The sequence below is a fragment of the Geospiza fortis genome, unplaced genomic scaffold (assembly GCF_000277835.1).
Source record: "Geospiza fortis unplaced genomic scaffold, GeoFor_1.0 scaffold112, whole genome shotgun sequence".
In the NCBI taxonomy this organism is placed as follows: domain Eukaryota; kingdom Metazoa; phylum Chordata; class Aves; order Passeriformes; family Thraupidae; genus Geospiza; species Geospiza fortis.
In genome coordinates this window covers 21,259,249-21,276,113 of record NW_005054298.1, presented here as the reverse complement: position 1 = coordinate 21,276,113, position 16,865 = coordinate 21,259,249, and the positions used below count along the sequence as shown (strand labels likewise).

Sequence of the window (16,865 nt, the reverse complement as noted above, 5' to 3'; positions counted from 1 at the left end):
AGAATATAAGACTGGTTGTTATTATTCTTCTCTGTTTGATTCTTAGGCACTGCACTCCCAAATATGAATAAACATAAACAAAATGTTTATTACCTCCAGAGATTTACCTTTGGAGGCTTTGAACTAATTTGGAAGAAAGGCAAAAATTAATGACAAAGAAGGGAAAAATAGATGACTTTTTTTTCATATTTCAGGATTGAGGGAACCAAGGGGGCAGCTGCCCTTAAAATTGAATCTACTGCCAGGCAAGATGCTGCATGGTATACTGCTACTGCTATCAATAAAGCAGGGCGGGACACTACCCGCTGCAAAGTAAATGTTGAAGTTGAACACACAGAACCTGAACCAGAAAGGAAATTAATAATTCCAAAAGGAACTTACAAAGCCAAGGAGATTGCAGCACCAGAGTTAGAACCTCTCCATCTCCGTTATGGTCAAGAGCAATGGGAGGAAGGAGATCTCTATGACAAAGAAAAGCAACAGAAACCATTTTTTAAGAAGAAGCTCACATCTTTAAGGCTCAAACAATTTGGACCAGCACACTTTGAATGCAGGCTTACACCAATTGGCGACCCAACCATGGTGGTGGAGTGGTTGCATGATGGCAAACCCTTGGAAGCAGCTAACAGACTCCGCATGATCAACGAGTTTGGGTACTGCAGCCTGGACTATGGAGTAGCCTATTCCAGAGACAGTGGAGTGATCACTTGCAGAGCAACTAACAAATATGGTACAGACCACACATCTGCTACTCTGATCGTGAAGGATGAGAAAAGTCTTGTGGAAGAATCCCAGCTGCCAGAAGGCAAAAGGGGACTCCAGCGAATTGAAGAGTTAGAAAGAATGGCCCACGAGGGTGCTCTACCTGCTGTTGCACTGGACCAAAAGGAAAAACAAAAACCAGAAATTGTTTTGGTTCCTGAACCTGCAAGAGTCCTTGAAGGTGAAACAGCACGATTCCGCTGCCGTGTGACTGGCTATCCTATGCCCAAGGTCAACTGGTACCTCAATGGACAGCTCATCCGTAAAAGCAAAAGGTTTAGACTCCGTTATGATGGAATCTACTACCTGGATATTGTGGACTGCAAATCATATGACACAGGAGAGGTGAGAGTCACTGCAGAGAATCCAGAAGGCTTTATTGAACATAAGGTGAAACTTGAGATCCAGCAGAGGGAAGACTTCAGATCTGTTCTTCGTCGTGCTCCTGAACCCAAACATGAGCCTGTAGTTACAGAACCTGGAAAACTTCTGTTTGAGGTACAGAAGGTAGACAAACCTGCAGAGGCAACAACCAAAGAAGTGGTGAAGCTGAAAAGGGCTGAAAGAATCACTCATGAAAAGCTTTCAGAGGAATCTGAAGAGCTGCGCAGTAAATTCAAGCGCAGGACAGAAGAGGGCTACTATGAAGCCATTACAGCTGTGGAACTTAAATCTCGCAAAAAAGATGAATCATATGAAGAATTGCTAAAAAAGACAAAAGAAGAACTTCTTCACTGGACCAAAGAGATCCCAGAGGAAGAGAAGAAAGCACTTCCTCCTGAAGGCAAAATCACCATTCCAACATTCAAACCAGAGAAGGTGGAGCTTAGTCCAAGCATGGAGGCTCCCAAGATACTTGAACGAATTCAAAGCCAGACTGTAGCCCAAGGAACAGATGTACACTTCCGTGTGAGAGTGGTGGGAAAACCTGATCCTGAATGCCAGTGGTTCAAGAATGGTGTTCAGATTGAAAGGACTGATCGTGTGTACTGGTACTGGCCTGAAGATAATGTTTGCGAATTAGTTATCAGAGATGTGACTTCTGATGATTCTGCCAGCATCATGGTGAAAGCAGTCAATATAGCTGGTGAAACTTCTAGCCATGCTTTCCTGTTAGTACAAGGTAATTTCAATTCTTTTACTCATCCTACTGCTCATCATAGTGTGTTAAGTCTGTTTGGTCAGTGCACTGATTGTTATATATTGTTTTGCAGCCAAGCAGTTAATCAGCTTCACACAGCAGTTACAAGATGTTGTTGCTAAAGCAAGAGACTCCATGGCAACATTTGAATGTGAAACATCAGAGCCCTTTGTCAAAGTGAAATGGTTTAAGGATGGAATTGAGATTCATTCTGGAGACAAGTACAGGATGCACTCAGACAGAAAGGCTCACTTTCTTTCCGTATTAACAATTGACATGTCTGATGCTGATGACTACAGCTGTGCACTGGTTGAAGATGAATCTGTAAAAACCACTGCAAAGCTTACTGTTGAAGGTAAGAAGCATACAACTCAGTACCATGCCGTACTGTTAAAGTGAAATCAGCTTCAGAAAGAAATAAAACTATTTAAACAGACATCTAACACCCTTAGAGATGTAGAGCTGCTTTCATATTTTTGGAATCCAGTATGAAAGTCTAGAGATGTATTTATGTAAAACGGTTACACTATATATCTATATATATTCCCTTAGGCGAATTTAATACCCTTTTTTTCTTCAGGAGAATCTAATCAAGCTTATTTACAAATGTAATTATTTGCCTTTAGGTGCTGCAGTTGAGTTTATTAAAGAGCTTGAGGATGTTGAAGTGCCAGAATCCTTGTCAGCTGAACTTGAATGTGAGGTTTTCCCAGAAGATGTGGAGGGGAAATGGTATCATGGTGATGTTGAACTCACTTCTAGTCTTAAACATGTGATTGCATCCCGCCGTGGTCGCCAGACCCTCACTATTAAAGATATTAATAAAGATGATCAAGGAGAATATAGTTATGTTGTTGATGGGAAAAGAACTCAATGCAAACTGAAGATGAAGCGTAAGCATTTCTTACATTGTCTATATACTATCATTTTTCTATTTTATAGCATGTACTATAGCTGTATCATTGTATCCTAGAAAGCTTTAATGTTCAATATTCTGCCTCTTATAAGTATTAATTAACTTCATTTAATTCCACAGCTCGTCCCATGGCAATTCTTCAAGGACTAACTGATCAAAGAGTCTGTGAGGGAGATATCGTGCAACTTGAAGTCAAAGTCTCCCTAGAAAATGCAGAAGGTGTCTGGATGAAAGATGGCCAAGAAATTCAGTCAAGTGACCGTATTCATATTGTGCTGGATAAACAATCACATATGTTGCTCATAGAAGATGCCACAAAGGAAGATAGTGGAACTTACTCTTTTAGTGTTCCTGACCTTGAGCTGTCAACCACTGGACAGATCACAGTTTACAGTAAGTCACTAGGATGATTTTGAAGGTGTGTTTGATTTTTGGCCTCTTTAGGATTACTTTTTAAAGACATAGTTTTTCTCATGATGAATATTTTTGTAACTTGGCAGGTGTGGAAATAGTGGTGCCTCTAGAAGATCTTCATGTAATTGAAGGAACAAAAGCCATCCTTGAATGTAAAGTTTCAGCACCTGATGTGTCCTCCTCAAAATGGTACTTAAATGATAATCAAATAAAGCCTGATGAACGTGTACAAGCTGTATGTAAAGGTGCCAAACAGAGGCTGGTGCTCACCAGAACCCATGCATCAGATGCAGGACGCTATAAGCTAATGGTTGGCAAAGTGGAAACAAGCTGCAATGTCACAGTTGAAGGTTGGTGTTTCTCAAGAAGCACAGTTCTTTGTGAAATTATTTCTTTGAAAACAAAACTAGTGGAGACAACTAATAAATTTATAATTTATTCTTTTATAGAAATTGAGATTATTAGAGGTCTTCATGACATCACCTGCACTGAAACACAGAATGTGTCCTTTGAGGTCGAGCTCTCCCATTCAGGGATTGATGTAATTTGGCATTTCAAAGGCCAACCCATACAGGCCAGTCCTAAATATAAAATTGAAGCACGTGGCAAAATATACAAATTGACAGTGGTGAAGATGATGAAAGATGATGAAGGAGAATATGTCTTTTATGCTGGAGAGAAGAAAACATCTGGGAAGCTTATAGTAGCAGGTTAGTAGGGTTAAAGTCCAAGGTTTTTATTTCACTGTGATTTAGAAAGTACCTAATGGGCTTGGAGCAATAGTGCTGTTCCAGTTGGACTTTATCTTTAATTTATCCTTTTTTTTTATGTTCTCCTTGCCTTTCCCCTTATCTTTTGTGATTGGTATAATTTGAATTCTCAGATCTGCTGTGTTAATATATTTTGCTAGATTAGAAGCACAGTATGAAATGCTGTATTATGCTTTTGATGTAATTACTGTAAAGAAGAGGTTTTGTCCTGTGTGCTCTCAGTAAACCTGCGCTGATGATAAAATAAAAGATAATAACTAGGATGGAAATAAGAAACATATTTTTGTAATGTTCAGGTCATATTCTATTCCTGATTTTTCCCAGAGCTCAGAATGAGTATGGGCATGCTGCAGATTAGGGCAAAGAATTCCGGCATGTATTTTTCATTTCTGTTTGGGGGAAAGCTGAACAGCAACACAACAAAAGAACATGCTTTCACTTCCCAACAGGCGGTGCCATTTCAAAACCTCTCAGTGACCTGACTGTGGCTGAGTCCCAGACAGCTGTGTTTGAATGTGAGGTGGCAAATCCTGAATCAGAGGGCCAGTGGCTACAAAATGGTAGACCATTAGCTACGACAGATCAGTACTGTGCTGAATCTGATGGTGCGAAAAGAAGGCTTGTTATCCCTGCGACCAAACTGGAGGATATGGGGGAATACAGCTATGAAATAGCAAGCTCAAAGACATCTGCCAAACTGAAGGTCGAAGGTAAGTAATTTTTATAATTAACTGATGTCTTTGAGACTTATTCCAGCATCACTCACTCTATCTTGGACAAGGCCTTAAGACACAAGCAAAATAAAATAAATCAAATAAAAAACCCCAAACAAACAAAACCCTGAGCCTATCCAATAACAACAATGACAAAAAACTAAACAAGCAAATCCCCAACCAACCAACCATCCAACCAATTAACAGAACAGACAAATAAAACTCCAATAACTCCAGAAAACAAACATTTCTCATGGATACTACAAGTAAAGCTTCCTTACTGTCTTCCCAGCACACTACTTTGCTGGAAAGTGTATAAATTACTATATAAATAAAACGAAGCACCATTATTCAGTTTTATTAAGATTAAATTTTAGGCTTTAATTTGGATCTATTTTGTCACTTTTTTTTCCTATTTCTTCATTTTTTTTCTATTTCTTCCTTTTATTTTCTTCTAGCTGTTAAGATAAAGAAAACACTAAAGAACTTGACTGTGACAGAATCACAGGAGGCAGTTTTCAGTGTAGAACTGACCCACCCTGATGTGAAAGGAGCTCTATGGATTAAAAATGGTGTTGAACTTGAATCAAGTGACAAATACGAAATTACAGTGAAAGGAACAGTTCACACACTGAGAATCAAACACTGTGTTGTCACTGATGAGTCTGTTTACAGCTTCAAACTTGGAAAAATAGGAGCAAATGCCAGACTTCATGTGGAAAGTAAGCCATTCTGGTTTGAATATTTGCTGTAATGTGTGTTTTGAATTCATATCATACACAGTGCTGAATATCGCTAACTTTTTTCCTCAAGCTGTCAAGATCATCAAAAAGCCAAAGGATGTGACTGCTTTGGAAAATGCTGTTGTCTCATTTGAACTGAGTGTTTCCCATGATACTGTACCAGTCCGCTGGTTCCATAAAAATATTGAGCTTAAACAAAGCGATAAATACAAGATGATCTCTCAAAGGAAAGTTCACAAGCTTATGCTGCACAACATATCTCCTGATGACGCTGGGGAATACACAGCTCTTGTTGGGCAAATTGAGTGCAAAGCAAAACTGTTTGTGGAAAGTAAGTATTGTAAGAAAGTATTTACATGAATTGTTACACCAACACTGAGCAACTTCATAGCCTGTTACTCTTGGTTTTTTGCAATCTTCCAAATATACTAACTTTTAGAAAATTCTTTTTTTTTCCCCCATCCTTTTAGGCATACACATCACAAAGACCATGAAAAATATTGAGATCCCTGAGACCAAAACTGCCTCTTTTGAATGTGAAGTTTCTCATTTCAATGTGCCAGCTGTCTGGTTGAAAAATGGTGTGGAGATTGAAATGAGTGACAAGTTCAAAATAGTTGTCCAAGGGAAACTCCATCAGCTCAATATAATGAACACAAGCAGTGAAGACTCTGCAGAATACACTTTTGTCTGTGGAAATGATAGAGTCAGCGCAACCCTGACTGTAAAACGTATGTAAAAATTAAATTAACCAGAATATTTTACAGTTACCAGTAATAAGTTTGTGTTAACACAGGGACTTAATGATATTCTGACAAAACCAGCAGACTGTAGAGGTGTTTTTAAGCAACACTAAGTAGCCACAATAGCATTTGTTTAAAGAGATTTAGAAGTGGTGAACTTGAAAGTCAGATCCTGTGTTCTTATCTTTAGGCCAATATGCCTAAATGCCAGGTCACCATAGGAGACTGAATTTGGACTCCTATGTCATTCAGTAGTTGTGGAACATTTAATTGTAATACTGATTCTGAACACAAAATGTACGTTTTCATATTTCCAAAATCTTCTTAAAGAAGTTGAAGCATCTCTAATCTGGTTAACATGCATTTAAAATAAAGTAAAACAGAATGGAAAAAAAGCAAACTATGTCCATTCCTTTCCTTTTAGCCATCCTAATTACCTCCATGCTCAAAGACATCAATGCCGAAGAGAAAGATACAATAACCTTTGAAGTTACTGTTAATTATGAAGGCATCTCATATAAATGGTTAAAGAATGGAGTAGAAATAAAATCGACTGATAAATGCCAGATACGAACTAAGAAGCTTACACACTCCCTCTCCATAAGGAATGTGCATTTTGGTGATGCAGCAGAATATACTTTTGTTGCTGGAAAAGCAGCTTCATCAGCCACTTTATATGTGGAAGGTATTTGCTCTCTTGATTTGTATGTTTAGCGATTTCTCAGGCTTAAATATCATCACAGCACTCATTCTACTTTTTTTCTGCCCTAGCTCGTCACATTGAGTTTAGGAAGCATATTAAAGACATCAAAGTGGTGGAGAAGAAGAGGGCTATTTTTGAATGTGAAGTTTCAGAACCTGACATTCAGGTCCAGTGGATGAAGGATGGTCAAGAACTCCAGATTGGTGATAGGTAAATTATTGTTGTACACCATATTAACTTTTGGAGTGTTTTTTTCCCCAGGAAATATCTAGCTCACTTTCTTTTCTGATGTGCTCAGGATGAAAATTCAGAGAGAGAAATATGTCCATCGTCTCATCATTGCTTCCACAAAGATGTCTGATGCTGGTCAGTACACTGTAGTAGCAGGTGGAAACACATCCAGTGCCAATTTGATTGTGGAAGGTCGTGACATTCGCATCAGAAGTGCCCAGAAAGATATTCAGGTAAGGCCTATACAGATGAATAAATATTTCATAGCTTTGTCAGTCAAAGAGTAATGCAAGGGAAGAGCAATAATATCTAACCAGAAAGAGTCATAGCACAAAAATCTGTAATCATAAGGTCAGAACCTGCACCTAAGAAACTGGAAAGTGAGACCTGAGGACAAACCAATATTACTTCTATTATTTATTCTTTTTCAAAGGTCATTGAGAGACAAAGAGCTGAAATTGAATTTGAAGTCAATGAAGATGACATAGAACCACAGTGGTACAAGGATGGTATTGAGATCAACTTCCAATATGAGGAAAGATACAAATATGTGGTGGAAAGGAGAGTCCATCGAATGAGCATCTTTGAAACCACTTACTCTGACGCTGGGGAATATACTTTTGTTGCGGGACGGAATAGGAGTTCTGTTATTCTTTATGTGAATGGTATGTGGCCCCACAACCAATGTTTTGACTGTATTTATTACTCAGCAGTTTTCTGATTTTTATATGGCTTCTCTGGAATTCTAACTCTTCAAAGAAAAAAATTTCAAAGAGATCATTTGGAACACTACTGAATTCCTCATGTACATAGATGTTTCTTGCCCTATTGAAGTAGCTGGCTAGTGGATGAAAATACCATAGCAGTTCTTTTCCTATGGTATTTACTTAGGCCAGAAAATTCTTGAGTCTAAATAAAACTACTTTGTTCAAATGGACAAGTATGCCTTTCCAGAGTGATCAACCTAACAATTATTGGACATATTTTGCCAGAAACACGCTAACACAGCTAATTATGTTAAGGCACTTGCTGCTGAATCATTCCCCCTGTATCAGGGATGAGGGCAGATTTTCATGGACTCATAAGATTAGGAATAATAAGGGTTTGTTTTGCTTAATCCTTTGCAAATAATTTTCAATCACTAATAATATCAATAATGAGATTTCTCTCTCTTTCCTTCTTTCTCCTTTGTCTTTTTGCCATCTCACTTTCCCCCAATTTCCAGCTCCAGAGCCACCCCAGATTATTCGGGAGCTAGAGCCAACTACTGTGGAGTCTGGCAAACCTGCCCGCTTTTGTGCTATTGTATCAGGCAAACCTCAGCCCAAAATTTCCTGGTACAAAGATGATCAACAGCTTTCTCCAGGTTTCAAGTGCAAATTTCTTCATGATGCACAAGAATATACTCTATTGCTGATTGAAACTTTCCCTGAAGATGAAGCAGTGTACACCTGTGAAGCGAAAAATGACTATGGAGTAGCTACAACTTCAGCTTCACTTTCAGTCGAAAGTGAGTTTCCTATGCTCTTAACAACATTTGTGAAATGAAATTTTCATTCTTCATCTTTAAAAATTACTTTTTTCTCTTTTTCTTTAGTCCCAGAAGTTGTCTCTCCTGAGCTAGAAATGCCAGTGTATCCACCTGCTGTCGTAATACCACTACGTGATACTGTTACATCTGAGGGACATTCCGCTTGTTTTCAGTGCAGAGTTTCTGGAACAGGTGGGTTTAATGACATCCTATACATCTCTCCACCTCGCAAAATTTTTCATCTTGAACTCGGAAAAAATATCAGCAATATATATGCTCAGATCAGTCTTCCCCTAGAAGTACAGATATTTGATACACACACAGCCAAGTGTTACTGACAAGTTTCAGTTAAGCATGTCAAAGCATGGAAGTTTTAAACTGTCATAAACATCTTAAGTGTTTCTAAAAAGATCTGTTTATCATAATTTCTCAGAGTTTATCTTTGGAAACTTCTCAGCATTTTAACTGCTAACTGAAGTTAGAAAACTCTGTCAGTGAGTAAGACACAGAGAGAAAAGCAGTACTGCATCAAATGAACATGAATTTCTGAAGACACACACTGCCATGTCCTTAACTACACAAACTGACTGAAACTGTGACTCAACCTTTCTCCTAATATTTCTAAGTATCATTCTGCAAGCACTAAACTCTGGTTACTTTCTTTATCCTAGCACAAAAAGTGTTTGCTAATTGTCCTTTGAGGTGTAGATTTTACTTGAATAAGTTTTTTTATTTAGACACATAGAATGTCACTCTGCAATTAAAATATCTTTTTCCTTAACACACATTCAAATCAAGCTACTTTTCTCCACTTAGCAAATGGCCTTGAGTATGACTACTAGTGAAATATCCACATAGTTAACTGCAGAGTAAGATCCAGATCACAACCCAAAGAATTTAAAATTATTAATTATTATTTCAAGACAAACAAAACCCCAAATTAAAAAATAATCCTATTTGACAGCTCTATAAAAATGAATACAAATTGGTTATACACATATATATGCAAATATATATAACTTGCATTACTATCCCTTGAAATAATACTCCATTTAAAAAAAAAAAAGCTTTAGAACAAATCTGATTCTGCTTCAGAAAACATATGTTGGAAATACTGGCCCACCCTTTGTGCAATGCATGCTAGTGTAATTTTTTAATACAACTGTATTAATAGAACTGTATTTTTGTGAATGTGGAAGCTGCATTTACAGCACAGAATACAAGGATCCTTTCATCTAGATCACCCATCATAGAACCATTTAGGTGGAAAAAGATCTCAAAGATCATCAAGTCCAACTATTAACCCAGAACTGCCAAGTCCAGAAATAAACCATGTCCCTAACCATATATATAGGGCTTTTAAATACCTCCAGGGACTGTGACTCTACACTTCACTGGGCAGCCTGCTCCAATGCTTGACAATCCTTGCAATGAAGAAATTTTTCCTATTGAAAATCTCCTTTATTGAATACTCTATCCAAATGCATTTGCATACCTCTCACTTGTGTTATAAAAACCTTTTATATCAGGTTAGGTAACACATGGTTGCTGCAAGTACAATTGTTTAATGGCAGGCATTGAGCAACTGGCTATTGAAAACACTCTTCTGATAACAGTAATAACACACTGCTTGAGTAACAACATATGACTGATGATGTAGTACAGTGACAGATGGAGAGAAAAAGCTAAAATCTGCTTTAATTCACTCCTATGTCTACAAGAATTGGTACAAGTAATACATTTTATATAGGAATATATAAATATTTATTGAGAAATATGACAAGTAATATTTGCAACAAAAAGAGGGAAAGTGCTGTGCTTAGCAGAAGAATGATCTGTTTTAATTTCTTAACCTGACTAGCTCAAGCTAGATATTTTATAGCCTGTTTAATCATGCAACTGTAGCAAAATCACATTTTTAAAAAGATACTTTCTCTGACTTTAGCTGTACAAAAATATTTTTAAATTTTTGCACTAAGAGAGTCAAGGAGGAATGATTTTTAGTCAATAATATATCAGCACCAGAATCAATTTTCCCATACAAATATTTCCAGCTCACAAATCAAAACCTAAAGCAACAAGTAGGTCACTTTCCACTCATCATATTTTACCAGAATAATACAAGGCACATTTAAATTTAAATGTTTGTGTTTAATACTTTTGAAAGATATAAATATAAATATATTGTTTACTTGCTAGTATAATATCATAACTTAGACCTTTTTCTTTACTGTTTTTTGCCTGAGCAGATCTGAAAGTGTCTTGGTACAGCAAAGAGAAGGAGATCAAGCCATCACGTTTTTTCAGAATGACTCAATTTGAAGACACTTACCAGCTGGAGATTGCTGAAGCTTATCCAGAGGATGAAGGGATCTATACCTTTGTGGCCAGCAATTCTGTAGGCCAAGTGACCAGCACTGCCACCTTGAAGTTAGAAGGTACACTGTGCCATTAAAAATCCATTAAAATGTTGTCTTGTTCAGGTCATGTTCCAATAATCATCTTAATATACACTGATACTGATATGTGAGTTGTTGTCTGTCATGTTGTCTTTTAACTCAATTAATTGCTGCCATTTACAATGTCCACAGCATACATTTATGTCTCCAGAATATATGTCATGAACAGAAAAAAGTATTTCAAGATTTTTTCATGTTCCATGCCCCCTTTTCATTTACTCCAGTCTTAAAGTCTGACATGCACCAAAGATGGTAAAAACCTTCTTTCTAATGGAATTTTTTTGCCTACACATTCTTTGATTTGCCTTGTGAAGACAATCTAGTAGTTTTTGTGTGAAATAAATTACTTTGAAGGTTTTGAAAAACATCTCAAATAGAGGTATGTAACAGGTACGTGGGCAACTGAAAAGAAATCCTTTACATTCATATGAATTAATGAAACATTGATCAAAATTTTAGAGCAGAAATACTGTTTGGAGAATTTGCTGTTCTATATTGTTCTTGATATTATTTAACCATAAATATTTTGTTTTCTTTTTGCATTAGATTTTATAAATGATGAATGAGAATAATTCATGCTGTTGTGAGTTAGAAAAAAAACTTGAATGAGAGAGAAAATTCATTGTAGTGTAGGGTAAGAAATTAAAAGTTGGCATGCTTCTTTTCAGGATTTAAAAATGTTGAAGAAGTTACATCAGAGTCCCCTTGGCATGTTTCTTCATCTGTTTCACTTAAGGAGGAATCTATTGGCCAAAGGCCCACCTTTATCCAGCCTATTTCAAGCTGCAGGGTATGCAGCGGGGAATCAGTCAGATTTCAAGCTAGAGTCTCTGGCAGGCCCAAACCAAAAATCCTGTGGTTTCATAATGAACAACTCATGTTGCCAAAAAAAGACTTAGTTTTCCACTTTGATGAGTCTACAGGCGCAGCTATACTGATAATAGTAGATGCTTTCTTAGAGCATGCTGGCCAATACTCTTGCAAGGCAAGAAATAGTGCTGGAGAAACAACTTGTACAGCTACACTTACAGTGACTGCAGAAGGTAAAGCCCCATTTTTACTTCAAAGGGATTCAATTTGTTGCATACCACACTTTTATGCTGTTACTAATTTTTTCCTTGTTTCACACCTTTTCTTTCCCACCTAACTTTAATAGAACCCTCAGTAACCCAGCCACTCTCATTTCTTGTCTTTAAGCTGTAACATTTGGAAATTTTCAAGTTTGTATCTCAATATAGGTCAAAGAATAGAAATGCTTTAATGAAGGCATTCAGGATTTTAAAACAAGTGGTTTAATGATCTTATAGCAGCGACTGAGGTATTTTGCACTATTCTGTAACAAAAAAAAAAAGATAAAAAAGAAAATACCTCCTTAGAAGTGCCATTAAGTTTCCAGTACTAAAATGGACCACTTTGGTGACAGAAGAGACAAGCACCAACCAAGTAGCAACTGCATGACTAGTTTAGGCATCACTTGTTATTCATACATGTGAATGGATAACTTCTGTGTCAACAGAGTAGTATGTCTGGCATGCTGTGTTTTCAAATGAAGATCATTCATTTTCATCCTCCATGCTGTTTGATTTTGTTCAGAGCATGGCCCAGTAAAGCTCTTTAGATACTAATGTTGTTGTTTTTGTTACTTGATTACACAGTGCAAGCCCTAGATAGGCAAAGTTCTGGGAAAGATGTAAAAGACTCTATCCAGTCACAGTCTATATCAGAACTTCATGTTTCTCCTCTCACAAAGAAGAACGCTGAAACTTATCAAAAAGAATTTAAATCAGTCCAACAACCATCACAGGAACTGCATGTACAGGTTTTTGAAAGTGTATCAGAAAGCTTGACCATGAAGGCTACATCAATTGAAGAAATTAACGCTATGCACACCTCAGTCCTTTCTCAAACATCTCAGAGCACCAAAATCTCTATGATGACCTCTCAAGAAAAGAAAGATGTCCCTCCAAAGATTCTCTTGCAACTCAGAGACCTAACTGTGAAATGTGGTGACACTGCTCAGTTCATATGTGCCCTAGAAAATGAATTCTATGAGTTTCTTTGGGCCCATGAAGGTAAAAAGATAGAATTGTCTGAAAAATTGAAGATATCACAAAATGGAAATGTTCTTCTGCTTACAATCCTAAATGCCCAGCTGTCAGATCAAGGACTGTACAGTTGTACTGTGTATAATGACTATGGAGGGACAACAACTTCAGCAATACTAACAGTCAAAGGTGGTTATCTGACTTTTAACATTTTTACTTACTTTTTGCAGCTTCATTATAACTGCCTACAGCCCACTACTATTACCTTTATTATCAGTATTTAATTGAGAAAGCTCTAGTAATAATGCTCTGGAGTTTTTCCTTCACATTTACTGCTCTATTTATAAGTAACATGTGCAGTACTGGGAAGTTGGTACTGTAACTTTGTGCCTCTTCCCATAAAGTCACAGGTGTCTCAGGCTTTTTATTCCTCATATCCTTCATGATATGCAGTGAGATGTAAAGAAAAACAAACTTGTAGGAATTTTTATATTTTGTTAATTCCTGAAGCAGGAGTTTAAGGAAGAAAAGAATGTCAGATGCAATTTTGAATTAGATACCAGGTCATTTCTAACTCCAGCATGTTTCCAACAAATTCAAGATTCCAATTCCAAAGTTTGCAATATAAGTTAATGTACTTGAAAGGATTAATGGGTGCAAGTATTGTATTACTGCAATACTGAACTGTCTTCTACCTTTCACTCTTCCTAATATATTATGTGTTTACTTTTTGCTTAAACTCCTTCTACCTCTTCCTGACATCCATGTATTAAAATGTTAGTAGTGTTACCACTAGAGAAGACCCAAAAATGTATTGTTACCACAGGTGATAGTATTTCTGATGAGTTAAAAGGAATCAAGACCAGAAAATAAGGATGAATAATGAAAAGGGCATTGACCCTGTTGATCTGGCTCTTAAGTACTGAAACTTCTTTCTTCACTACAGAGCTGCCAAAAGCACTTTACATAATCTTCTGCTGCTACTTTCCGAATAAAGGCTCTAGATTAGAAGCAAAGATGCGGGTTTTTTTAGTCACTGTGGGAAAGACCCACAGGCTTAACTGGTAACTAGAACTAGACTAACAGGGCTAGAGCTCTTAAATGTGCCATCACTCATGTTTAATAGCACTGTTTTAGCACTAATATACAGCATATTCTATCAAAACTAATTACTGGGTTTTCTCCCCATAAGTATAAGGATGTTTTTTATTCCTGCAAAACATCTGACCTAATACTTTTCCTAACTTTATTCTTACCTAGCAAAAGAAGCACAAGCCAAAGCAGTAACAAAAATTACTCTTGAATCAGATTCTAAAAGCTTTAAAGCAGCCAAAGATTGTCAGTTTAAAGCATCTGAAGTTAAGCAAGAATCTTCAAAGAAAACCTCAAGCTTGTTTATATCTACATCCCAAAGACCACATGAAACTGAGAAGCAAAGAAACAGAGTATACTATCCTGATGTTGTGCCATGTGAAGACATCACAGAAACTGACGCCAAAGCACCAGAGTTTCTTGAAACTCTGCCTTCAGAAACCACTGTAAAAGAAGGAGATGATGCGTTTCTCTTTTGCATAATGAAAGGTGTGCCTACACCTTGCGTAGTCTGGCTGTGCAATCAGCTAATAGTTGAGGAGTCTGCACGGTGTTCCCTTAAACACGATGGGTCACTGTGCAGTTTAAGATTGTTGAAAGTTGGTCAGGACCACGAGGGTATATACAAGTGCAGAATAGTTAACCCTGCAGGACAAGCCGAGTGCAGCACCCATCTGAAAGTGACAGGTTGGCAACTGCATGTTCCTTCCAAGTATCAATTCCTCATGCATAGCATCATAACTGCATTCCACTACATTCATTCCCTAGGAGATGATAAGGAACGAGAAGTATCTCATTAGTCTGTGGATTGTTGACTGTTTTCTCAGGGATTTACAGCATGATAAAGGCATGTTGTTTTAGAAACTTTCCCCCACCCTGCAAAAAGAAAGCAAATCTTACAGAAAAATGTACATTGCAAACAAGTTTGAAAATATTTGACTACTTTATTCTCAAAATTTATCAAGTGTTTGAATTGTCTGGCATGCATTTATGTGTGTGTACATGTGGATTTATGTCTATTTGCAAAACAGATTGGACATTTTTACTATATAAAGTGTTGATTGGCACATCTAACAATAATAGCTCAAAAATATTTGTCTTTTTTTATTCTAGCTCCTGAAAAAATTGTTCATGAGAAGCTAGAAGAAGAGGTTGAAATGGAAGTGAAAGGTACAATAACCAATGAGAATAATTATTACCAGTAATTAGCAATGTTGTGAAAAGGTTTTATCAGCTTCCATGAAGTGTCTGATGGGGAAAGACACACTTTAAAGCATATTGGAACATGTTGCATGTTTGTTTTGATATGCAAAGGGTTACCTGCATTATAAGGTTATTTAAGTTTTAAAATATGTTTAAAACTTCAAATCTATTATTGTGCAGCCATATTTTTAACTTTTACTTCATGCTTTGCAGCTGTTCACAGAGCTCTTATATGTTCCATTTCCTTTTGAATGCATGGAATAATTTACTTCAGAAGGAAGTTATACAAATCTTAATTTTATTACTTTTAAACAAGTTAGCAGCCTAACATTAATAGGTTCAATGGACACTATTGGATGGATAGATGAAGTATACTACAGAGCATTTGTTGTTTAGGTTATGTGAAAACTACACATTCCCATTGATTCCTCGCACTTTTTTTACATACATTAATTCATCATTGTACATCTCTTACCCTGGCTTGCAGATAGCATACGTGGTTCATGTTGCTTGCTTTTCCCCCCATGCATAACACTGTGGAGTTAGTGGCTGTATTAGTTCGAATAAACGCCTTCTCATTTCATGTTACTTACTTTTTAAAAAATATATTTCAAACTATTTTTTTTCAATTGTTTGAACATATCTACAAACAGAGGGGTCAGAAAGGGCGTTTATTCTACTGTCTGCAAGTCAGGTAAGATTTTCTTCTTTGCCACCCAAAGACACACAGCTTTTCCAGGCAACAAAAACATATACACAGAAGAACATGTTATTTTGAAATTCTTTTTTTGCTTGTTCAAGAAGAAATTTCCAGTCTGAAGAAAGAACAGACAACGAACGATTTTCGTGTCAATCTTTAAAACAGAGCAAGGCGTTGCGTTTATTCGAACAAATATGGTGAGTGAATTACTTTTTTTCCTGGGTGTGTGATGAAATCTGTTGCATGCCCATTTTTTATTTCAATATATTGCTACTTTTTTACAACCAGGTGGTAGGCAGAGCGTGACATGCTGTAACCCGGTCTCCTTCTCTTGCAGAACAGCGCAGCGGGGACTTCGAGGGACACGACACAGCGGCGGTGCTGGCTTGCCCCCAGAACCGTAAACCCATCTTCACACAGGGACTGAAGTGTAGGTCTGTCCTGGAGGGGGACCCCGCGTTGTTCCGGTGCAAGCTGGTGGCGTGCCCGGCCCCGCACATGGCCTGGTTCCACAACAACCGGCCCGTGCTCCAGGACTGCCGCAAGGTGATTCGCACCGAGAGCACGGAGCACACGCACTGCACCAGCCTGGAGCTGCGGGATGTGCGGGAGCACGACGCCGGCAGCTACAGGGTATTCGCCATTAACACTGAGGGCTCAGCCGAGTCCACCGCCTCCCTGCTGGTGTCCCGCCGCGGG

General features: G+C 37.6%; 1 protein-coding gene across 1 annotated transcript in view; it reads left to right on the top strand.

The window, feature by feature from the left end:
- The window catches only part of TTN (titin), a 238,349-nt gene that overhangs the window by 23,563 nt on the left and 197,921 nt on the right, over positions 1-16,865 (top strand). Inside the window, 18 exon segments of the mRNA XM_031058521.1 lie at positions 195-1,885; positions 1,977-2,258; positions 2,530-2,796; positions 2,940-3,212; positions 3,320-3,583; positions 3,683-3,943; positions 4,453-4,713; positions 5,175-5,438; positions 5,530-5,790; positions 5,930-6,190; positions 6,627-6,887; positions 6,974-7,115; positions 7,204-7,369; positions 7,570-7,801; positions 8,362-8,646; positions 8,734-8,859; positions 10,917-11,105; positions 15,377-15,433. Coding sequence (XP_030914381.1) covers positions 195-1,885; positions 1,977-2,258; positions 2,530-2,796; positions 2,940-3,212; positions 3,320-3,583; positions 3,683-3,943; positions 4,453-4,713; positions 5,175-5,438; positions 5,530-5,790; positions 5,930-6,190; positions 6,627-6,887; positions 6,974-7,115; positions 7,204-7,369; positions 7,570-7,801; positions 8,362-8,646; positions 8,734-8,859; positions 10,917-11,105; positions 15,377-15,433 — 5,543 coding nt within the window.